A 26,656-nucleotide genomic window follows, 5' to 3' on the forward strand; every position below is an offset into this window, starting at 1 on the left:
TATTTCAAATAAAATACCATGCTTTTAAGGGATGGGGTATGAACGTTTGGACAGTATTTATTGTGGGACATTAGAGCACATCAGACATAATTATCGAATTGCATTCTGAATACGAAGAATGTCCTTCTGATATCACATAATTTTGATTTTTTGAAATTCGCAATGTAATACACATTTTATGGCAAATGATTAAAATTGATATTTTTGATATTTAACAGTACTCGAAGTAAACTTTATAAATCTGATGATTTATACTTAAAGTGTATGTAGGTGGGATGAAAAGCCGACGATCAATTGAAAATTTTGACCTTTCGTATTGAAGATATGGATTTTTTCCCAAAACACCCAAAAAAATTAGGTCTTTTTGGGGGAAAATCCATATCTTCAAAAGTCAAAATTGTCAATTGATCATCGGCTTTTCCTGCCAGCTACATACACTTTAAGAATATATCATTAGATTTATAAAATTTACTTCGAGGACTGTTATATTTCAAAAATGTGAAAATATCAAATTTTAATAATTTGTCATAAAATTTGTATTATATCGTAAATTTCAAAAATGAAAATTATTTGATATCAGAAAGACATTCTTCGTATTCAGAATGCAATTCGATATGTCTGATGTGCTCTCATGTCCCAAAAAATACTGTCGAAACGCTCAAAACGCTCATTCCAGATACCTTAAGGGATTGCTGGAGTCATATTATTTCAGTTTCAACCATTTAATTAAAAAAGCTGTAGTGTAAATATTGGTAAAAGGTGAAAGACAGATAAGGCAAAGTTTGGACCCAGTTTGGACCTATGAATGAGAAAGTTGACAGGAAGTTGAGGAGTTAGATTGATATGGGCATAGCGGGCGTAAGCGCGAATATGTTGAAGGTCAGGTCAAGGTCATCCGAGGTGAATTGAGTATAGATTGTCAGATTGTGGATCACAATTCCGCGCCAATATTGTTAAAGGTCATTTGAGGTCAACTAAGTATTTGTGACCGTCCACCACAAACCAGCCGTGAAGTCGGCCCTGGTCTATTTGGTTTTATTTCGTGTTTAGAAAATATATATCGTAGACTTTAAAATGGTATATCATTTGACTTCAAACGATATCCAGGGTTATGGTTTGTTGAACTTAATTCCTTCAACAAAATGGTACCTTATTGGTTCTACGTGTGTCTCTTTTTCTACAATGCTGGTAATAGTGATACCAAACAGTCATAATTGGCGGTCATTTCAAATCATCCCCAAGTCAACGAGGTTCAGGAATGTCCACGGTCCTCTCATTGTTTAATTGTTGGTTATACATACCTATACAAAATACAATGCTTTGTAACCCACCACTTGAACAGGATCTAGTCAAACAAAGACTAGAGCTATTTAAGAATTCTAAGATCAAAATAAGAAGCAAAATATTAAATAAATGTCATTACTCTATTGATAACCAACTACACTGGCGGCTGACTTTAACATCAGGGATTTTAACATCAGTAACCCAGCAAACATGTTATATTTTGGATTTTTAGTTTTTGTAAAAACGTTTTAATAACATTAAATGTCGGGTTATACTAAGGTCATTAAAACGGTTTAAAACTACAAAATATGTTTTTAAAATGTTATTGTACAATATTTTTGCAAACATTGTTTGCCAAATATGTTGTCAACACTATGTTAGAATATTTGCAGTAAGTTATCAAAAAACATTTTTAATCAGCAAATAGATTCATCAGGATTGTCCATTAAAATTATATGAAAATGTTCTTAAACAAATCCAAATAAAGGTGATGTTAACATACCTCAATGACGTTTCGTGCTGTAACACAGCACTTTCTCAAATTGAATGACCAGCTTTGACCTTTGGCGTCGGCTGCTTCCTATTGGTAGCTGACGTAGATGGCACTGTCAATGACTAATCATAGATAAAGGAAGTAGTTGACACAATCCCTGTTGAGTGTATTAGCCTGCCCACTCTTTCTTATCCAATATGACTATAATCAAAGACAGCATCAAAACGACTAGTTTGCGTCTGACTTTAGGTCAAAGGCGTGGCGTGATTGGTTTCTGATCTGCACAGTACGGCATTTTCGGTCTGGTTGACAGGAAGTCATACGCAAACTAGTCTTTTTAATTCGGTCTCGAATTATAGAGTTAGGTTTCCTCTTGGATTTGGATAAAGCTTTAGAAAATTGACATATTCATATGCAATTAAATATTTCAAAAAGTTTATCTGCCACAGCAAAGGATAGGGCTCATACCTTGGTTAACCTTGTGGATTCCTGGTCCAAACAAACTGACCAAAATGTGGGATATAATGAGATTAACTCAGTGCAGTCCTATATAGAAGGGTATTGCTATACGCACAAACAGGGAGACATCCCCGGAGTGTGAGATTCGTACCTTAAGGAGTGGGGTATGGACGAACTTGAAGTACAGGTACCTGGAGAGGAGAATCAACGAGTTACCAAACATCACAGCGGCAGGTAGTGACTGGGCAACTGAGTGCGAATATGTATTTATTTTGGAAGGTTCGTATTTGTTTCAAATTTTGTGGCGTTTTTCCAAAACTTAACAACTCTGTGGGCACATACTTTTTTTTTAATTGTTATTGCAGTTATTTTCCACATACCTACGTTACCATTCGCTTTGGTGATTTACTAATAATTATTATATATTGTGTGACTGCAATTTGGCGTTTTCCATGCGTTTTAAGCTTATCATTAAATTAAGGCAAATATGTGGTCACGCTCCTTTTAGAATTTTTACCTGATCGTCGGCTTTTGCAGGCAACATAATGCAGATCCTCTCCTAAAATTACTTTGAATTCATTGTAGCAACATACAAATTTTTCGTCTGGAAACAGCGTTTCGGACTAATTATGGAACAGCTGTAGACTTCTCATAAAAAGAGCACGATTGGCGAGTATGTTTTTGCTGTCTTCGATAGCGCATTGTATCGGAGAGGTACCTGGCTTTTATCAAAGCCCAAACCCATAAAAGCCTGTAGCAAACTCTCTCAGGCTCCGCTCAATTGTACACTCCGCTCCGATACCACGCGTTGACCAAAATATCGATCGAATCAATTTTACGACCATGCTTGAATTAACAACCCCTTGAAAACTAATTACACCACTTTATGTAAACATAAACTTACACACATTATTGACTTTCTATTGACCGCAGACACGACCCCAGACATGCTTATTTAATGACCACTTGAGTAGTTGATGAGTGGGTCGTTATGTACTTACTGAACAAAAAGGAAATTGATTATGGTTTTACCGGACCGTGTTTATAATCCTGATGCTCTGCTGAACGCTCCGATAGATATCAGCAAACTCGTATACTGTTCGCTTGTTCCTGTCAAACGCTCTGACGTACATGAACCATTATCGAAGACAGCAAAGCATTGCTGAGCTAAGTAGACCATACAAGCTGTCCTCCATTATGTTTCCCGCACGAAAGCTTGCGTCTAAATCTATACTATATGGTCGAATCCAACGAAAAGTGTACACGACATGTTCAGGGCCATAACTTAAACGTATTAATCAATTGGCATTCGTTTTTGTATTGTGTTTATTCGCCTTGATCATACGCTTCGCGCCATATATAATAAGACCCCTTCTGTGAAAAACTTAGACACATAGACCCCAAAACATGCTATTTTTACCCATTTTTTCAAAATATTTCTTAAGGTATTTTTAAAAACATCTAAATCAGTTATGAAAAGAAGTCATTGGATTGAATCTAAATTGATTTCCTGAAAGGTGTGTATTCAAAGATTGCCAGTTCAATTTTTCACATATTTGTACTTAATTATGCATTTTTTGTGGTATTTTTTTACATTACCTACGAATACAATTTTTCATAGCACTAGATATATCTTTAAAAAATGGAACTCACTAATAAATGCGCAATTGATACAAGCTTTGATATGTCCAATACTGAAATGCATTGCTTTCGGACATCTTTATTATTGTGTTTAGCTGCCAGAAATTCTGAATGGCAGAAAGGTAGGTTTGGTAAAAAATATGCATTACCTCCGAATACATGTTAAAAGCTGTGTCATTTCCACAAACTGAGAGAATAGTAAACAATAGTTAAGCAATAGGTACAGGGTAATACACTCTTTATTTCTACCAAGTTTCAATAGCCTGCGTTTAAATACTTCTGAGATGTCAACAATAAAAGCAAGTATTCGTAGGTAAATTTCGGTAACCGAAAATTACGAATACAATTTGACATCATGACAGTATTGTGAAACACCGCCATTCATGCCAATGCCCATATTGGTACATAACGAAGGCCTGTATGTTTGCTATCAAATCATATGTCAATGAAAGTTGCGAATTCACATACATGCCCACCATGCAAAACTGAATACGGCTTAATTGTTAAAAAATATGTACTGAAATAGACGACGGTCTGCTCATTTGAAAGAAAAATCAGATTCGAAGAAGATTAGAAGGGGATAAATACTTAAATAAAGTATTTGTCAGCTGTCATGTGTGTTTCATTTTAAACGTTTACCGACCTTCTGGTTTCTGAGTAATTTGTGTCCAAATTGGTTTATTCGAAGGTAACTAAGTTTACCTACGAATACCATGGACAAAAACGACTTTTCTCACTGTCTCATGATCTAGACAACACAGTGGTGGACCCTAGTATAAAGCTAATTTAAGTTGCCCTCAAACGAAAGGCCACAAGACGTAACTGACTCCAAGATGGACTTCACAAGTCTGCAATAACGGTTTTAAGCGATTTGTGTGCAATTAAGCAAATTAAAGTCACTTTAGTGCCTTTGTTTCTTACTTCAATCCTCTTTCAACCACTGTGAACCGACATTAAATATACATGATAGGGTCTCAAGGTTCAATAAACGCACCATAAAGAAAATAATACATTCAAAGTGCTTTATAAAATTAAGATTTGATTGCGATATCCACCAAAAGTCTAATTCTTACCTACAAATACTGCAATGTTAGTTACGAATACAGCATAATACATGACATGTGTAATGAAGTGTCCCTACCAATGGAAATTAATTGTCAAAAACTTTAAGCGGTACCCCCGGACAATATTATTACCCATACACGGATTCATTCAACAATTATTTATTATCATGTAAATTTGCTGTTTAACTACTTGTATATCAAAATGAAGTGTTCAAAATCTTGCTAAAAGCATCAACAAAATTTTGATCCAAGGTAAAAGCACTTATTCATTTGGACGTACCATCTGAAAGAGATGTAAAAACTACCATTTTATTCATTCATTATCATAATAGCAAAATTTGAACCTCTAAACTCAATATAGAAATTGTTAAATCGCTCATGTTACCTACGAATACCCGGGTTTCTTCACCTATCATTTTATAAAGCATTAGGTGTATGCGTATAATTCCTAATATTCCTGAAAACAGATATCCCACTCGTTCTTATACAATATGTAAATTTATTCATACTCATTTGAGAAATAAAATACAGAAACTGACCTAAACTTCATTTTCAAAAATAACTAGCGTAAATTTACTAAGATCATATTGTTCGCGTTATCATAAATAAAAGCAAATATTTTCTGGTTGAGCTAGCATTTTCCTGAGACCCCGTGGTCTACGAAAAAAGTGTTAATGGGAATATTCCATTTGTTTTAGGTTGATTAGTATTGCGATAGTGAAAGCATCCTAGTGGTATTCGTAGGTAACATTGCGTTTTGATGTCACATTTACTATCACACGTCCTGGATTTATTTTTCAAGATTAGGCCAAAAAAAAAAAAAAGGTTTGTCTCACGAACATTTGCCAAAAAAGCTAAGTGCTATGCTTTTTTTTTTTTTTTTTTTAGAAGCTATGCTAATGCGGTTTTTTTTTTTTTTTTTTTTAGCCTGAGACAAATGAAAATCACAAGACAGGTATTGGAAAACTACAAGTGGTCTTACAATGAAAGAGAAGCCCCGACACCAACTCAATTTTTAGGGCATTCAGAGTAACCGAATCGGCGCACCGATGCAGTGCCCAATTCCTCAGCACAGTCCCCCCTGTTTTAACTATACGAATACGAACAATCATGTTGAAATAAACGGTAAAAAATTCGTTAAAAAACAGCTACAAAAAATACAAAAAATTTATGAAAACAACATGGCTTCACTCGATCGCAGAGTTCTCCGTAGGCTAAGTCCTTTTATATTGCATCCACTTTGCTTCGTCGGCTTTACGCTCCGTGCCGTTGCAAGGATGGCGTGAAACTAGCGAGACTGAGGCTACGGTGTGGGTTACGGGCTATCTGCAACACTAATGGCATACGCGCTGCCTGACATTTTCGATGGTTTTCTGACATTGAGGAATTCATTTTTACTACGTTGGTCGAACTATCGGGAACCGGAAAATCGGGGAAAAAAAAAAAAACTTTAAAAGGCGGTCAGCGCGTAGACAAACGCGCTGTATCGCTTTCACATACTTATGCGCGCGGGTTCGTGAGACAAACCTTTTTTTTTTTTTGGCCTTAGTGATGGCACTTTTGGTTCCTATAAGGCCAACATGTCATCAATCAATGTGCAAAAGGAAAAAATTGTGGAGACATTTTCATTTTGGACTTTTATTTTTGGCCCGTGGACACTTTTGGTTGGATTCGACCATATACTTCTTTGGAAACGTTGACCTTTGACCATTCTTTGTATAATGCCCTGCTATAGAGTACCGAAGTGTGACGTCATAAAATTTTCCTTTTTGCATTTTAGCATTTTCATGACCATATTTCAGTAGAACATGATGAAAAACTTTCACAGACCAAATTTGGTGGGAATCGGATCATGAGGGCCGAGATATGGCCTGAATAACTAATTGGAACCAGGCCAATTTAAATTGATTTCAATGGGCCTTAGGTTTCATGCTGCCATATCTCGGCCCTTTACAGTGATCCGATTCCCACCAAATTTGGACTGTGGATGTTTTTCATCATGTTCTACTGCAATGGTCATGAAAATGCTGAAATGCAAAAAAAAGTTTTTTGTAACGTCATCACTTCGGTACTCTATGACCTTGATATTTACGCTTGATTGGGTGCTGTTATAGCATCCAATTTAGCACCTGGTCAGTAGATAATCCTACAGGGATACAGAAGTTTAACTATGGAGTGAAAGACCCATTATTGATTAGGCGCGGATATTAAAAGCACAGGTCCTTTGCGTGTATAGTAGAAAATTTAGAAATGATAGAATGTTTAGAATATTGTAACTAAAATACTAACTGCATTCTGCATGATGTATTTATTTATTTATTTAGGCCTATGCCTATCTATTTATTTGTTTATTTACTGACTTATTTATATATTTGTTAGATTAGTAAGTAATTAGTAATATTCCATGATTCATCAGTTTATTATTGATAGTTGATAACTTGATTGATTGATCGATTGATAGCCATCTCACATATATTCCTAGTTTATAGGCCCCATATGGAACATCTATTAATTTTGAATATCATCGTACATTTGATAAATAGGCCTATAAGTATTGATTTATTCTATCTAGCAATATCAAGGATTACTATCATAATTCTCACAGCTAGTTATTTGGTTCAGTGGTAATGCGTTTTATAACAGGGAGGTCTCGGGTTCGATTCCCAGCTCTGCCTGTATTTTTTCAATGTTGAGAAACAAAAGCAATTTCTGAACTGCAAACGTATTTGGCGCGCGATCTGAGCTGGTCCTTTTCTGATGGCTGTGTCTCTTTACAGGCATACTCCCTCTGGAATCCAAACCATGATCCCGTCCATTATACATCCCTTATTTAGATTTACATTATTCATGCCACTAGTAACGAGACAAATATCAAGTACGCCAACACGAAATAACTTGATTCTTTACATTCTTTATTGCACTATACCGCATCTGTATATAAACAAGTTATTTCGTCATGAAGACACATTACAAATCTTACAACAACTTTAAATTATTCAGTATGTACAATATCAGTCAGATCTTAAAAATGGTAAAATATTTTACATAATCAACTAAACGTCTTTGTACAAGTAATTGCCTTTAAAATATATTTTCCCCGTTGCATTGCATTTTGATATATTTTTAAAATGTCGCAGAAAAGTCTCAAAATAACAACAACACTTAAGTGGCATGTTTGTGCATTATGTTATACTCACGTATATTAACATGATTAAGACGAGTCGGGGAGTATGACATAGCGGTGTATGCACTCGAATGTTGAGACAGAAAAACCTGACACACAAAAAGAACGGGTTCTACAAAATAGATTCCAAGGCTTGATATAAAAGATGTCCCTTCCGCCCCATGTGCATGATTTTTCTAGGGAGGAACAAAACGCTCAAAACTTTTGATATACACTGAGCTCAATAAGAAACTTATAATTTTTTACAACTTGTGAATCACAAGGTCATATCTTAAAATACTGTCAATCAAAATGAACCAAAATTACACACAGGATTACCTTAATACTCTACTCAAAACACATGTCAGTAACCAATCAGTTGTCCAACTGACACAACAGCAAAATGCACTGACATGGAACAGCTTCCTGGACTTCCTCCACTTTCACAGCCAAACATTTGGCACCCAGCACAAAAAATCTGTGTCAAGAGTACAGTATTGAAGCAAACCTGTGTGTAATTTTGGTTCAATTTGATGGACAGGATTTCAAGATATGACCTTGTGAAAAATTATAAGTTTCTTTTTGAGCTCAGTTTATTATTGGTCTTAACTCTAGGCCTATGGAAATATAAATGTAATATTGGGTTCCTAGACACATTTCTTATAATATCAGTGTATAATTATACTAATAGTAAGAAATATGGCTCATGTCACCCCACTGGCCTTAATAAATCTATTTGTATTGCTTTATCAAAAACAACCGTACGATCCAGAAAAAAAGTTCATAGTTCTGGATCATCCATACAGTAGTTACAGGTCTACATTGATATCAAACTTAAATAAATACTTTACAATAACATTTTGACAAAATTTTAATATCATATCAAACGACGTTTTCAACGGGAGTCACTCACCATGCTCACTCAGGGTAACCCCGTTTGAAATTCGCACTCCCTATGGAAGGTTAAGGGCATGGGTGTATGGATTTCAACTATATTAATGACCACGCTCCGGTGGTAAAACGTACATGCCAATACACTTTGAACTAATTATACTGACCCTTTAGCTCTATATGACTTGCTGCCACAAAATGAGCGTAAAGTCGCAAGTTGGTAGTTTCGAGACGCCTTGGCTGCTGCGTTGGTGTTCTTTGTTTGTCGTGCACCTTATTAAGCCAGTGGTATGCCTGTATGTCCTCCGTGATCAATGTGCACAATTAACCATTCACGAAAGACATGAATGGGGTACAATGTGGCATTTACGAAGGACATACTACTGGCTTGCTCAGGTGCATGGCAAACAAAGAACATCAACTCAATCAGCCAGGATGTCTCGAAACTACCAACTTGCGACTTTTACGCTCATTTCGTGTTAGCAGTTCACATATACGTCGTAGTCTATGATACATTCAACAAAATGGTATATATTATTATTAGGATGGTATAAAACTGAATAATTATATTTTCTCAAGTATACAGAGACCTCTTGCATCTATATTCTGAATACTGTAACCTGATTCTAGTACCAATATATGTGGTCAAATAAACGCTATACATTTGGAATGTACAAGACTACATCTAAAATATGTCAGGAATTCAAGAATCCAAATATTAAAACATAGCACATACTTCATTAATATACATTTAATCAACAATGTCACTGTTGTGAGAGAAGCCTCATAATGAATTAAAATAGTCCCTGTACATTCTTGAACAAATTCATCAGGACTGTTCATAGTAGAATAATATTGTTAGTTGTGATTTCTTACGACTAGTCCAATAAAATATCCACTTACTTGCAGACGTTTCGAAACTGTCAGTTTCCTTTATCAATGTTATTGATGTAATGACGATCTGTATACAGCTGATGTTGACTGCTGCCTAGCAACTGAGTTGCCAGTTGATTTCTTGTCAGTTATCAGATCGTCAAAAACGTGACTCAAGTCAGCAGGCAGCAGTTAACATCAGCTGTATCGATAAAGCATCGATAAAGGAAACTGACAGTTTCCGAAACGTCTGCAAGTAAGTGGATATTTTATTGGACTAGTCGTAAGAAATCACAACTAACAAGTCCCTGTACATATTTAAGAAATATTTTATAATGAAACAGATTATTGTACAATATTTACAAAACAGCTTAATTCCACAAGTTTATCGACACCACAAATTGTGTTATTCCATTTAAAATCCACACTATCCCTGTGAAGAATTTGGAAATAGCTTCCACATGCAGGGGGAGTAGGAATTTCAAATGGAATGAACACATTAAGCAGCTCCATTTGAATTTCTTATACCCTTTGAGAAATATTCAACCTGTATCTTCCACTGACTGAGGATGAGTTTCAAATGGATCTGCAATTACTGCTTCTGAAATACATACTCCTCCTGTGGAAGATATATCCAAAATCTTCCACAGGGGTAGTGTGGATTTTAAATGGAATAGAGCATTACTTCATTCATGTCCCAAAGATCACAATATCTGCCACAATTCCTCAATATTTAAAGCACAATTATAACATATCTATATTACTTTACATAAAATGCAAAAACTTTCTAGCTGAACAAATGAGGTAAAACGAGTAAAAATCGCATTTCATTGCAGCGCCAATATTGTCAATGCGTGTCAGTCAGTCGGTCGTTAATAAGACCGATCGGCGTAATATGTTTGCTCGCGTGAATCTAGGGGATATTTATAACATCCCGAAGATTCACGCTTGCACATCTATGATTTTGTCACAATGCAACACTTAAGGCCCCTACTTTTGCAGGATAAGTTAGTTCATTAAAGTACATTACAATCATTTAAAAAACAGAATTTTGAGACAAAAATTGAGGGCGTCCTCCTCATTAAATAGTATAATATTGCTGCTATTGAATATTGATATTTATGGTGTTACTAGCCCAATTGGTTATTCCATTTAAAATCCACACTAAGATTTTGGTAAATTATCTTCCCTCTGTGTTATGGCTTTACCTTTATCTTCCACAACTATAATGAAAGACAAAGATAAAGACAATTTATTGCGTCTGACGTCACCTGTCAATCAAACTCGAGCACGGTTTGTTTACAAGTGTCGTGATGATGACTTGCTGAACGCGGATTTATAACCGGGCGCCTTATTGTTAATTTTGCACCTTTCGACATGCAAACCATCTCAAAAGTTAGGTCTTTATAGTAGGAAACTTTCTTTGGTGAAGGCACCATGTCGACAATGCCTAGAAAAGCTGCTCTTTTGCCTTGTAAAAGTACGTAATTTTTCGCCATTTACTTCTATTCCTTTTCTCCGATCAGCACCAAATAGATCGGTCTTCCTTTTACGCGCCGATTAACCTGTGTAAACCAATCAAGGATCGTAATTGACAGTGACATCAGACGCGATAAATTGTTTTTATCTCTGTCTTTAATTATAGAGTGAGTATTTCAAATGGAAGTTACCCAATTGTCTATTCTACTCGAAACTTATACTCCGTCTGTGGAAGACTTTAGCTAAATCTTCCACAGGGGTAGTGTGGATTTTAAATGGAATAGCCCATTATTGCTTTGTTAAATACTATATTATGACTTAAAAATTGTCGGGACAAACTTGCAAGCCTGAAACAGATATTATTCGTTACAGAAACGATTTGAAGTATTTCATACAAAACCAATCTTTGACATTTCACAAAAGAATTAAGAGTGTGCAATAATGATTAATGCATTAAGTGAAGCAAGATGACGTAATCGGTTACTATAGTAACACTAATAAAACATGTTTATTTTTGAATTGGTAAAAATAAAAGATGACATTCTGTTGTAAGAATGTTTTGTTTTCATTGCTTTTGAAACTTCTACAAAGCATAAGAAAGGATTTACAATCAAATTCAACATTAACTAGAACTTGAATAAAAGCATCGTTAAATGTAGATTAGATTTCCCAATAAAATGTTTTGTGTTCAGTTTTATAGTCGAAAAATAACACATTCATGAAGCAAAACATCGCTCGTACAGAAATAGAGATTTATAAAAGCTAATGGATGTGCTTTATATAAGTTATAGTTATGTCGAAATTAGTACCCGAGACCATTGTGATAATCGACAATTATTGCTGAAACTCGTTGTGGAGAATCGGTAAATTTACAGAAGCATGAAAAGGTTAATTAATCTTTTACATTAATTTTTAGCAATATTTCGATAGTTTCTCCTTGCATTCTCCTTGTAAAAACAGGTGAGCAGAAACTAGTAAAATTACTCAACCAATGCTCTATCTGTTTTCAATTTGTCATAACCCTTGATCGAGCATTAACCTTGTTTTCTACTGTACTTTGCAGTAATAACATTAGAAGAGACACTGAATGAAGATGCCATTCTGTTTAACTCTCGCATTGCAATTAAATTTATCCGTGGCGTTAGTGTTTAACTACACTTCTCTTTAAATATAAAAGAAAAGTCGCTTGACAGGAAAACCTTCTATGCGCATTTGACTTTTTAAAAATAACAACGACAAAGCTCTTTTTCTATTATTCACATTGGGCTAATCCATTTAAAGTCCACACTCCCCCTGTGGAAGATTTTTGAAACTATTATCCACAAGGGTAGTATGAATTTCAAATGGAATTAGCACATTAGCAAACTCTATTTGAAACTCACCCTCCCTTTGTGGCAGATTCGGATTTAGGCTAGGTCAATGAAATTCAAATGCAGCTGCCTAATGTGTTCATTTTATTTTTGAAATTCATACTCCCCTTGTGGAAGATATTTTCATAATCTTCTTCGGGGGTAGTGTTCATTTCAACTGGAATAGCCCATAACAGTCAAACGACACAATACCCTATTATGTTTACTTTCAATATCAACAAAAGCATGTATTATTTATAGGGCCGATTGTTATAGAGCCGAATTTACTGAAGCCATCAATTGCATCAAAATGTCAATATGTGACCTGCTGCCACGAAATGATCATAAAGTCGCAAGTTGGTAGTTGCAAAACGCCCTGCCTAATGCGTTGGTGTAGTCTCACCATGGGACATTCTCGAAGGACGTACTACTGACTTGCACAGGTGCGCGGCAAACAAAGAACATCAGTCAGCCAGGATGTCTCGAAACTGCTAACTTGCGACATTGTGCTCATTTCATGGTAGTAGTAGCATGTCACATGCGTTAAGATTTGTTGGTTCTATAGAGAGTTTTGGTACTAAATCCAGGTTTGCATAAGTTCACATACAGGACATTGAAGAAAGCATTCTCATTAGGAAATGAATTTGGAGAAAACCTTCTGTTAATAAAATACTATGCTGAGCCACCAGCCTGGGTGACTCACGCTCCAGTAATTTCAGATGATTGAGCTCAGTAATACATCAAATAATGTCTTCCAATTCATGAAAACAAATAGATAATCAGCATATCGGATTAAAAGCTTAGAGGGAAGGTCTTGCTGCTCAGCGAGTGTTTGTAATTATCAGAAGGTTTTCTCCAAAGTCATTCTCTAATGTGCTCACAACTCAATATTATCCAGAATTTGAAATCAAAATGTCATGTGAATCTGTTTAAGGCACTCTACATTTTTCACTCTTACATTTGACATTTTTTACCCAGAACCATACATTTTATTATTTCTTTCTTTTCAGAAAGGTGTCATATTCATTGCTTTTTTTTTCGTGTTACGTAGTAGTATGAGCGTCGTTCCATAGAATTGCCGTATTGAAAATAACACAATTTGTTCATCAATGTTTTTAAAATGCTGCCCTCTGGTTCATAGTCACGTCCAATTGATGAGATATTTCTGCCCTCTATAGGCTTAGTTTGTATATGGTAATATTCTTCATAATTCACATACGATATCACGAGAGGGAAGCATAACAAAATCACAATAATTTTGCAGCAACCCTTCTTTGATTCGGTATTATTCTCCCCCAATTAAGGGTCATCTTCACGTTTATATTACGCTCTGATTATAATTATGCACATAAACATCCAGCACTAGGCAGTATATTGCCAACATGATTAAACCAATTACTAAATTAGTGGACGATTCTGCTCCTGGGGTTCTCCACCAATGAACCAACTTGACGATTGAGCTACACATGACAGATCAAGATCCATAATAAAAAATACGGAGATAAAATTCAAGGTAGCTTTTACGCGTCCAACGTCGAGTCGTAGGGTCAATTTAGCCCCAGAAAAACCTCAAGATTCACACCAATACCCATCATCGTCCTCATATCCGCGCTAGTCCCCATGAGAACTCCCTGCCGATTGGCCAAAATGAATATTGAGTCCAATTTTGAACCAATCAAGGAGGGTATTAATAAGATCATCTGCAAATGCAAGTTTGACCATAAATAGTTTAAAGTCTAGTCATAATTGGTTATCAACCAATCAGAAATGCTGTTAGATGAGTGTAACAGCTAGTGTCCAGGGGGTTAACAAATATGGCAACACTGGTTACCAGTTCTTCCTGTTATCATCTATTGGTACTGAATTTCTGAGGCGTGATAGAAATCATCCAAGAATGAGTGGAGGAATTCAAAGGTTGGTCTCTTCTCTGGCATGGCGTCCCAGCATTGTTTCATGATGTCATACAGTTGCTCCGGACATTCTGGTGGTTTCGGCATCCTGTAACCACGTGACACCTGGTCAAGTACCTCCTTGTTGACCATACCTGTAAAAGTGTTCAAAAATCGTTGGTTTTGTTAGTATTTGATAAAAGTGTATCGTTTCCAATCTTCCAATAGTGAGCCCCATCATACATATGTTCCGCTTAGTCATTTTAATAAGCCCAATCGCCATTGTAACTTCCGGTTTTTGAGAGCAGTTTTAGGACACTTTGACCTCTAACATATCGGAAAAATTGCAGTAATCATTATTAATTTATTTATTATTGTCATGATAAATATCATTAAAAATACTTAAATATTTTATTTATTCAATAATAATGTTTTTTGAGTTTGTTTTCATTCTTGTAACACATTTTAGATTATATTTTGTACGCACACAAACCAATTTTTCTGAATTTTCCCAATAGGTCAGAGGACAAAGTGTCCCAGAACTGCAAAAACTGTCCCACAATGCATTGCAAACTTCCGATGCAGATTTGGCTTATTGTATTCATTTCTGCTTCTGCAATTCTTTACATTACATCTAACCAATTAAAAGACAGATATTTGAACCAACAAACAAAAACGGATCAGCTTTGACTGCTCTGTAAGTAATCTGTTTTTCAGCCCCACAAATGAGGGCTTCACATTTGTGGTGTGATCAAGCAAAATCAGTCTGAAGTCGGGAATATTAAATTTTCATTTTTCTACAATGATGTATAAAGCATTTGCACAGCTACGTTTTGCGGAAAACCCCACTGAAATTGGACAAATTGTTCCAAAGATATGAGCAGTTGAAGTGTTTTCAAAAAATTCGGAAAGTGAAGGAATTATTTCCTTTGTTTGACTATATCTCAAAATCAATATTTACGACTTCCGACTGATTTTTCTTGATGACATCACATTTTTGCAGGCTAATCAATATGGGAGTTGTACCGACCAAACTTAGCATACAATGGGCCATTCCATTTAAAATCCACACTACCCCTGTGATAGATTTTGGAAATATCTTCCACAGAGGGAGTATGAATTTCAAATGGCACATTAGGCAGCTCCATTTGAATCGCATGCACCCTCTGAGAAAGATTCAAGCTGAATCTTCAAAGTTTAAATGAAGCTAATATTGTGTTCATTCCCATTGAAATTCATACTGCCCCTGTGAAAGATATTTCCAAAACCTTCCAAAGGGGTAGTGTGGAATTTAAATGGAATTGCCCAATAAGACATCAGAAAATAAGAACTAAAAGTAACTACGAACAACTTAAAGAAATATTGTGCGATTCGATTCTGACATCCACTTTTTATGATTATGTTTGAGTATATCCACCAAAAAAGTTTATTCCCAAAATTTCAGTTAATTCCAATTTCACGTTTGGGCGTTATGCATGATCATTGCTTCATCATGTCCATAGGCCACTCACCGCCACTGTTCTTTAATTTTGTTCTGTTACCAGAACACATGCAGATTTAAGATAGACCAAAGGTATGGCTCTTCAATCAAGACCACACGATTGTTTGATGTGATTATTTATTAGTTTTTCAAACAAAACATAATGTACAACCAAATTTAGGCTTACAGAGCTAAAGCGGTATCATGCTAATGTATGCAGATGCTTCTGAGTCATTTTCAACTTTAATTTCCCCTATTTACAAAATTATTCACTTCCACAGCTGTTTGTAAAGCTTTTTTATTTTATCTATTTATGACAAGATTGGTGGCGCTATATAGTTACTTGAAATTACTCTTTCAAGCTTTTAATGCAAGCTTTTCGTTTTATTTTTGATGCAATATGTTTATAAAAATGTCTTTGTTGCTTGTTTCACTTATTCTGTTTTAATGGTAGTATTGTTTACCTATCCGTTGCAAATTGGGAAATAATGATTTAGGATAAATAGCACCACCTATAGTTTGCATTTAGTTAATAATGGAGCCAATACGCTGGCGAAGTGACATCATAATCAGATTAACTACCATAGCAATAGATGAATATAATTTTGAATAGATCGCTCTGCACTACAGCAGGTCGCACTCATCACCTGTCTTCAATCATTTAATAGATTGAATACAATACCGCTCTTTTCAAAGAGACTAATCTTACACTACAGGTGCAAGTGATTAGCATTTCTTTGACATCTATGGTTCAATCCCTCATTTCAAATATATAGTTTTGGTTTCTCTTTTGTTCAGAAACCAAAAATCAAGGGCTTAAACAGTAGAGCTGATCTGATCTGCAATCATAACACTATTATGCTGGGAGGACACAGTATAGGGTATATAACCAGAAGTATACAATAGCCTATTGTGCTAACATAATTATTATCATGATTGATATCGGAAATCTATCCCGCGGACGACAGTTGATGCTCTCTGTCGAAGGTAGGTGGCATATTACACTCACGAGTTCTAGGCCTAGAAATCATATACATGCGCGTATACTGAAGGATGGGGTGGGGTGGGGGAATTTGTTTGTTTGTATGAAACATAAACGATGCATGGAGATGATTTGATTATGAATTAGTTTATTATCCCCGGAAGCACAACCCATACCTCTTTAAGAGGGGTTCCCTCCTATATAACCACCTCTTTCCTAAATTACCCCTTTCCCCACCTCCTCCCCTACATTCGCTATCTTCATCTCGAGCTCTCCGCCCCCTTCTCGTTCACTTCCAATGCTCTCTCTCATATGTTTCTCTCTCCCAGCCCATATCCCCTTGCCCTCCAACCCCCCCCCCACACACACCCCCAATCTTCTCCCCTCTATCTTCTACTTTTTGCAGTAAAAATTGCTTCAGTTAAAGTCATTAGGTTATTAGAGGTCATATAATGGCCTTCCATCGATTCTGGTACATGGGATTAAGGACATGAATCGATTTTGTTTATAGCACCTATACAATTACAGTAGTGACCCCTTTTGTAATGTCGAATGCAAATATTTCGATGGTCTATATATTTTCACAGTGAAATCAGCTTAGGCTATTTCGTAGTCTCAAGCCAATGCTTTCAGACTAAATCAATGCTTTCAAATGTAGACTGTTTTGTTCGACTTATCTGCTCGTGAATATTGCACTGCGAAATTTAAACATTTCTTTTGTATACTTAGATCAGGTAACTCGAAAATCCTGTAATTTTATTCGTCACACCACTTATAAGAAACTGAAACCAAAACCGAAACTACCTGTCACAAATGTTTAGTTTTAAACAAAAGGTAGAAACAAAGACTTCGATATCTTGTGATTCAAGTGGTTAGGCAGGACAATAGGAAACCACGTGACCAAAACCAAAACCAAAACTAAAACTATATATTTGAAATGAGGCATGCATCGGTGCCGCATGAACGTTGTAGTGCGGGGCGATATAGTCAAAATTGTATTCATCTATTGCTATGGTAGTTAATCCAATTAACTTCGTCACTTCGCCAGCGTATTCTACATGCATCAAACAACGGTCACCACCTTTCTCCCGCGCAAAGGCACTTTCCGTTTTCGAAGTAGATCGATACTATCTATCTATGATATTATAATTATTACCTGGATATGGAACACGCCCCTTTGTAATGACTTCATAGATGAGGATTCCAAATGACCACACATCCGATTTGATGGTGAATTTACCAAAGTTGATAGCCTCTGGTGCAGTCCACTTGATTGGCATCTTGGCTCCTTGAAAAAGCAAAGCAAAAATGATAGTTATTGTAGACTTGGCATTTCCTACCGTTTGTATTGCACTATTGGACACAATATTATGAAGTATCGCGATGTTGGTTATTCTGTCGTACGGAGTATAGCATCTCCATACATTTTAATGTTCTCACTATGCACCGAAAACCCATAGTTCTATACCTGGTCGCACAAAAGGTCATTATTAACCTTGTAGCATTGACTATTGTCTTGGGGACTGCTCTATAATCCGAAGGTTCTATAATCCGAAAGTCCTTTAGTCCGAAGGTTCGCTAGTCCGAACACGTGTTCATAGCATTCGCTAGTCCGAATTTAAAGAGAGGTTCTCTAGTCCGAAAAAAAAATTAAAAAGAGGTTCTTTATTCCGACGGTTCTTTATTTCGAAGGTTCTATAGTCCGAATTTTAAAAACGGTTCTCTAGTCCGAATATGAAAATAGTCTCTATAGTCCGAATTTAAAAAAAGGTTCTATAGTCCGAATATAGAAATAGGCTCTATAGTCCGAATTTTAAAAAGGGTTCTATAGTCCGAATTTAGAAATAGGCTCTATAATCCGAATTCAAAAAAGGGTTCTCTAGTCCGAAATTGCAAAACGGTTCTATAGTCCGATACGGATACCGTGTTCTTTAGTCCGAATCAGTAAAAAGGTTCTATAGTCCGAATTTTAAAAACATTAACATAACCTCTAGCTAGATAAGACTAAAGCAGAGTTAATGGTAAACGAGATGACTCTACTGCTAAAAAGGCGTATACCACCAAATCACGATGTAATGTAGATGGATTCCAGTAAAAACAAAAAAAATTAGATATATTTTAGCCTTTCTGTGGAAAAAAGAGGGGCATGTTATAGCTTAAATAAATATTTGAGACCTACACATGAACTTGGATCGCCCAAAAAGTTGCATAACACATTATTTTTGAATAAAGTAGGCCCTCGGATTGACAAATGGCCAGAAACGGGTTTTCAGGGTAGAGAACGGGTCGAAAATGATGATGATTTAATCACAAGACTACCCGTACATAGATGATTATGTAGTTTTTAATGGTATTAACAAAGACCGTCCCACCACCAGATTTTCCTCTGATCCTTTGTTGCTGGTAAATCAGCTTTCTAAAACTGAGTGCCACAAGATGGGCTTTTTTCAGCGTATGGTGCCCATTTGGAACCAGCTCCCTAGTATTATCAGATCTACAAATTCTGTTGCTTCATTTAAGCAACAAGTTTTGGAGTTTTACCAGTCCAAATTTGCTCGCACCTTTGATGCAACTTCTGTTTGCACTTGGACCTCTTTTTGTAATTGTCCAAATTACAGGCAAATGTAACTTACCTGCATTTTCCCCTCTAATTTATTTTTCCCTTCCTTCTTTTTTTTTGGTTTTGGTGGGGCGGTCTTAGAGGTGCCTGGCACCTGTTCGCTCCAGCCATTCACTGGACTTTTAAAACTAATGTTCCTTTCATAATATTGTGTAATTTTTGATGTAACTTATGTGCAATATTATATATTTTTTTGCAATTCTGTGCCAGTGATAAAGTGTAATAAATAAATAAATAAATAAATAAAGTAAATGAAAATGAAAATTTGAACTCGACCGGGAACTCGATAATGCCCGAATACATCGTAGAGTATATTATAATGGCATGATACACGGATAAAAATGAAGAAAATATCACCAGAATAAAGGTGAACGTAAATTTACGCTACGGAAAATATCCAGAGAAAACAACCATGTTAAACAGCAGCGGATTTGTATTTAACAATTGATGATTTGACACTGAAACAAATGATAAAAATAAAATTCGGACTATAGAACCCGTTTACCAATTCGGACTAAAAAGCACGGTGTCCGTTTCGGACTATAGAACCGTTTTGCAATTTCGGACTAGAGAACCTTATTTCAAATTCGGATTAGAGAACCTATTTCTATATTCGGACTAGAGAACCTTTTTTTAAATTCGGACTATAGAGCCTATTTTCATATTCGGACTAGAGAACCGTTTTTAAAATTCGGATTAAAGAACCTCTTTTAATATTCGGATTAGGGAACCTTTTTTAAAATTCGAACTATAGAACCTTCGAAATAAAGAACCGTCGGATTAAAGAACCTTCGGACTAAAGAACCGTCGGAATAAAGAACCGTCGGACTATAGAGCTTCCACCATTACCCTCCAACCAAGTCCGTGTTGTTATAAGTGACTGCGCGGTGATGTCAGGTATCAAACAATATATTGCGTCGAAGACCAAGAAATGAAAATGCCAGTAACTTCGAAATATTTCCAAACTAGTGATTGGTATTCTTTCTAAGCCACGAGGACAAAATATCTAGAGGAAAATAATTTATGCATATGGAGGGTTGAGAGTAAAGGCTTTCTGGTTCTCAACACTCGATAATCATGGCTTTCAGTAACACAAAAAATTAAAACTCTACGATTCTACGAAACATTTATTAAAAACAAGAGATATTTTGCACAGTTTGATACCTTTCGAGACAGTTTGATGCCTTTCAGGGCTGGATTTACCATTGGGCCAGATGGGCCAGATGGGCCTAGGGCCCCCAAGCGCGCACTGCCCTTATACATAGCAAAATTCACTTTAATTGATAGTTTCATTTTAATTTCTTATTGCAACATCCTCACTGAGCACGTCGAACTACTCAGTAAAACAAACTAACGATGTGCGCATGGGCATACCGTATTAGGGTTGAATCGCAAAGGTCTTGGGATTTTCCAAAATGGGATTGACCAGTTGAAATCCATACACCCCCTTTGGAAAATATGGCCTTAGGCATAATCATGTTAATCGTCCACACAGGGAGTGCGAATTTCAAATAGAGTTATCTGAATGGGTGATTCCATTTGCAATCTACAATCCCTGTGTGCGAGATTTGGTGTATGGATTTCAACTGAAATAATCCAATGACCTATGGATAAACTTTAGTCGCATACTTTCTTACCTTCTTTCGCGATGTAGATGTCTTCAATTATCCTTGACAGTCCGAAGTCAGCTACTTTACAGTTCCTGTGATCCCCAACTAATATATTTCTGGCTGCTAAATCTCTGTGTACAAACCTCTGTGACTCCAGATATGCCATACCATCCGCTACCTGAAATATAAAACATAATATGAATATGAATGAAATCACAACAATTGGAAAAGAGCTACATCCGTCCGTATGCTGAAGACTGTGCTCAATGTCCACTTGATGAAACACATTTCAAATGCTAGAGTAGATGAAGATCTTCAAAAATCTACCTTACGATCATGAAAAGAAATATCAAGATTTGGGTTTATCCTTAGTGTAAGAGAGCACGAAATACTAAATGTGACCGTACAGCACGAATGAGCCGTAAATGTCCTCAATTGTATTCTGAGTTACAGTGTAAAATGGGCATGAAGGTCATATTCATAGGTATTTCAATTTGGTGCTACGTGTATCTCATTAAATGAGGTACACGTAGCACCAAATAAAAATACCTATGAATACGACCTTCATGCCCATTTTACACTGTAACTCAGAATACAATTGAGGACATTTACGGCTCATTCGTGCTGTACAATCAAAATAGGATTAGGGTTAGGAATTAGGGTTAGGGTAATGGTTAGGGTTGGGGTAGGGTTAGGGTTAGGGTTAGGATTAGAGTTGGGATTTATTTGGTATTCTCTTACACGGAGGATACAATAAGATTTGCAGTACTTTGTTCCAGGAATGTCCAAACTGTACAACAGGATACCTAAGCATGGGAAAATGAAACTTGGAACACCCGCCCTTACCTACATTGACATCCTCACGGAACATACAAGACTGGATGCAGCAGATTTTAAGACAGCGATGCAGAATGCAAACCTTAGGAAACCCATTGTGATTCAGGGAACCACCCGCCATAATCAAGCAGACTAAAATAATAAAACCTGTGGCCGAACTTTTGGAATGACCCACGTAAAGCTAACGAAATGGCACAAGTAAGACACATTTCAAAATGTCTGGATTTTTTTCTTTTTTACCCGAAAGTGATTTTGCCATTTCTGAGTTGTTTGTGTCAAATCTCAATACCACCATGAAGAACTTGTTTTGCAAATGACCTTCATTCGTAACAATAGACAATTATAAACGGCAATAACAAGAAACCTGTCGTTATTTGTGATGTAATCAAGCAAAAATCAGTCGGAAGTCGAAAATATTGAATTTGAGATATAGTCAAACCAAGGAAATAATTTCTTCTCTTTCCTATTGTTTTGAAAACACTTCAACTGCTCATATCTTTGGAAGAATTTTTCCAATTTCAGTGGGGTTTTCAGCAAAATGTAGCTTTGCAAATGCTTTATACGCCAAAGTAGAAAAATTTAAAATTTAATATTCCCGACTTCAGACTGATTTTGCTTGATCACACCACACATTTGGTAACAACATGCAATTAGTGACAAATACAATTAGTGACTAAATCCGAGTTAATCAATTCAATTTATAAATACCTAATTAGCATCAACATGTGTTCTTTAAAATGATGATAGTTTGACTTCAGACAATTAATTTTATATGGCTGCCTCATGTTTAATCTTTTAATAAAAACCCACAGTTCATATTGCAATACAATATTTTATATAGGCCTAATGATTATAAAATTGCCCTATCTGACCAATACTCATACCCCAAAAATGCTAACCTGCGGCAAGTTTACGTTTTCCATTGTTTCCGTACTTTTTACAGAATTCTTTCTTTTTTTATCTAATAGTACGTTTGTTCTCCTTTTTATCTTTACAAAATAACTAGTTTGATAAAATAATATAAATTCTTGTCTGGTTATATTGACACGCCTTTGAAATGTCAATCAAGCACAACAAAGTCTATTTCAAGTGCCTCAATACCGAGATTGGGATGGCTCTGTAAATTGTGTGAATTGAGGGCTAGACCGTAGCACCGAATAGGACCGGTACGTCTGTGGCGTAGCGTCATAGGGGCACGGGGGAAAATCGCCGGAAAACGGCTTGTGCCCCCCCCCCCCATCAGACCCGGTGGCCCCTATCATGGTCGGTGCCCCCCCCATGTGATGACCCACGCTACGCCACTGGGTACTGACAAAATGCATATAATCACATTGTAATGCCGTGCCTTCCGTCGTTTAATACATCTGACCATTGGCGACCACTTCTGCGTACCTCCTTGTACCACTCTGTCTCCACTTCGTCTAGTTTAACAAAAAGGCCCGTGGCCGTACACGTAAGTAAAACCTGGTAATTCTCTCTCTGACGACTTCTTTTCCTTTTCCCGTATACTTTAACTTTAACGTACAGAGGGCTCCCACTACCTTTGAAGAATGTGACCCAGTTACACATCTTCAGAGATAACCCTTTCTCAAAAGCTGTCTTGTGATGTTGAGTTCTGTAAGATTATTTTTCCCTTCCTAATGATGTTTAACATTTTCTCCAGAACCACACCTCAGCTGTCATGGTACTGTTTTCATAACAATACAAAGGAATAAAAGGAAGCCTGCATTGATCATAGGCAATCCATAGCCAACTAGCTTTGGAAAATTAGAATATTATAGCCTTTAATAAAGAGAAAAGAAAGCAAAATAAAATCTATAATTTAATCCTAGATCCAATTATTAGCAGAAAACTCATTTTTCTAAAACACTACATACAGGAGCTTTATCTCATATTTACAAAATCACCGGTCAAAATCATAATTTCTTTATGTAAAATCAACCATAATCAACCGGGCTGATGCCCTTAAAAGCGTATAATTAATTTTTCGTTTCGTAAACATCTAGAAGAAGGTCACGTGTTGCGACTCAGATGGCAATCAACCGCTCATTAGGAGACTGCAAATACACCTATCACTTGTATATAGGCGCTGCATCTACTGGTATCTTCCTCAGTTGCCAACGGATATTCCATGAAACAAGCAACGCTCGAATTGCTACAATCTATATAATACTTCTACAAGCAGAGTTCTTACATTTCTGTGTTGAACAATGATCAGACCATTGTTCAAGTATTGAGGCAATGAAAAGCCTGCAAAGAACCCGGCTATGTTTCGTTACCAGCAACTCTTGATTATTCAGACATTGTAAGATATTTTAACAGCGTCAGTTCAGGACAATGGAACCCTTCGTCAATTCAACGCTTCCAGTCACCCTTCCTTCCATCGACACTCCACCATCTAAAGATGTTGTCACCAAAATCACTATGATGTGGTATATTACCATCGTTGCCATCGGATTGCCTTGTAACATTCTCACCATTGCCGTCTTCGGAAGCTCAACCCGTACGAAGCCCGCTCAGCTCATCGTCTTCTGTCTCGCTATTGTCGACCTCTTGGGTTGTCTATTTCTACCTTTACGCTTTAAATTGTTCCACTACTCGTACACATTTTCATTCATTGCGTGTCAAATATCCAAAACGGTATGTGATACTTTGCTGTATATGGGTCCCCTGTTTATTACCTTGTCGGCGTATGAGAGGTACCACGCGGTGAAAAACATCAACGATGCAGCGGGCATGACCAAAATCAAAACTTTGAAAATGATCGGCGCCTGTATTGCAAGCAGCGCGATATTATCAATTACCCCCATCATGATACAATATATCGAACACAATGGTACTGACAAGCAATGTGAAGTTAGAGCCACCTCTCTTACTCAGAGGTTGATTGTCAAAATACCATTTTGTTTGTGTATTTTTATAATAGTGTTCTTACACGCTAAGATCGTGACGATATTGAAACGACGCACGGAGGTTAATGTCAACGGAACATCGGTGATGCCCTTGCAACAGCGTGGAGAACAGAGAAAAGAGGATGAAACTATACCAACGAGTGTTCATACACCTGCTAAGGCATCCTCCCATCTACCAACTGTAGTTCCCAAACATGGGTGGCAAAATAGCGACGATTTTGCAGATTGCGTAATTCCACAAATCATGACGGAGACACCACATGAGCCACTACATCCCACTACTAGTGCATATCGACCACGAGACAGTCCCATTCCACATACCGATCACTGGTGGGAAAGAGTGCTTGAAGAGATTCGAGAGCAAGACAAGAATGAGACTACGTGCCAAGGGGGTCAATGTAGGTTGTCACTAGCATCGATCAATTTCATGGCAAATGAGGCAACAACAAACACGCCCAGTATTCCGGAAAATGGAATCGAATCTGAAGTCCCCAGCATCATGGGGCAAACTACTCGAATACCACGAGTACCCTTTGGGCACTCGAAGAAGACGAGAGATTGCAGCTCACTATTAGCTCTCTACGACGAAAAAATAGCTTACTGCACGTCGAGTCTGCACGTGTACCTCATAATAAGAGTGTGATTCAAGCACAAGTGCATCAAGAACGCCAACCTGGGCAGACGTCTCCAGAACTGACACCAGTTCCTCAAGAACAAACTGTGACAGGGCAGACATCTCCAGGACTGACATCAATACCTGAAGAACAAAGTGTACTTCAAAAGCAAGTACAGCAAGGGATAGTGCCTCGAACAAATGAAGATCAGCATTGCAACGAGGACATTGAAATGGTACGTCAAGGACAATCTGCTATCAGAATTCCAACACCTCACAACTATGTAAGCGTTCATCAAGCTCGCAATCTACCAGAAGATAGCTGGCAACAAATACCTGGTGTAGTTATCACTGAAAATGACAAAAAGCTTCACCAGCCAGATTCGGCAGAACCCACAACGCAAGATGCTTCGAAATTGCGCCGCTCAATCTCAAGTATGATGTCGCAACTTAGCCATGAAGATCAGGAAATCGAAAGAAGACAAGTATATGTTAAAGTCAAAACGGTCTTGTGCGTCGCCAGCGTCATGTGTATTCTGACATACCGTAAACGTTCGCCTAATGGCGCTATGGAGTGCATGGAAATGAGAGAGCGCCATCCCTGTAAAAGCCGATTATTATCACTGATCATTAAGGGTACGTGTAGTTAAAGGGTGAAACCTATCGACACATACAATTATGAACAAGATTGAACAAACTTGTTCATGATAATGCGGTAATCATTCACCTGATACGTTGTGGCCCAGTGAGCAGAGCATTAGACTATAGTGCGAGGATAAAGAGAACTTGTGGAGAAGATTGATGGTTCGAATCTCATGCAGTAATTTCTGACAGATTATGATGTCTGTCAATGTTTTTTTATCTGATTTGAGGAAATTTTATTCTCTATTTTATCTTTAACATTGTTTATATAATTTTATTATTTTATCTTGTATGTGTCTTTTTTCATGCTTTGTTTTTATCGTTTCATTTTAATCAAATGTTGTAATGAACCTATTTGATTGTATAAGCATTTGT

At 36.7% G+C, this 26,656-nt stretch overlaps 1 protein-coding gene across 2 annotated transcripts in view; it reads right to left on the minus strand.

Moving 5' to 3' along the window:
- Positions 1-10,088: 10,088 nt before the first annotated feature.
- LOC140140116 (tyrosine-protein kinase Yes-like) overlaps positions 10,089-26,656 on the minus strand; it is a 65,731-nt gene continuing 49,163 nt past the window's right edge. For both annotated transcript variants that reach the window (XM_072161947.1, XM_072161946.1), the window contains exons 9-11: positions 21,305-21,455; positions 18,204-18,335; positions 10,089-14,740 (exon numbers count right to left, since the gene is read on the minus strand). In XM_072161947.1, the coding sequence (XP_072018048.1) occupies positions 14,547-14,740; positions 18,204-18,335; positions 21,305-21,455 (477 nt within the window). In that variant the 3' untranslated portion in view covers positions 10,089-14,546. The remainder of the gene's footprint in view (positions 14,741-18,203; positions 18,336-21,304; positions 21,456-26,656) is intronic.

The sequence above is a fragment of the Amphiura filiformis genome, chromosome 18, assembly GCF_039555335.1.
Source record: "Amphiura filiformis chromosome 18, Afil_fr2py, whole genome shotgun sequence".
Taxonomy (NCBI): Eukaryota; Metazoa; Echinodermata; class Ophiuroidea; order Amphilepidida; family Amphiuridae; genus Amphiura; species Amphiura filiformis.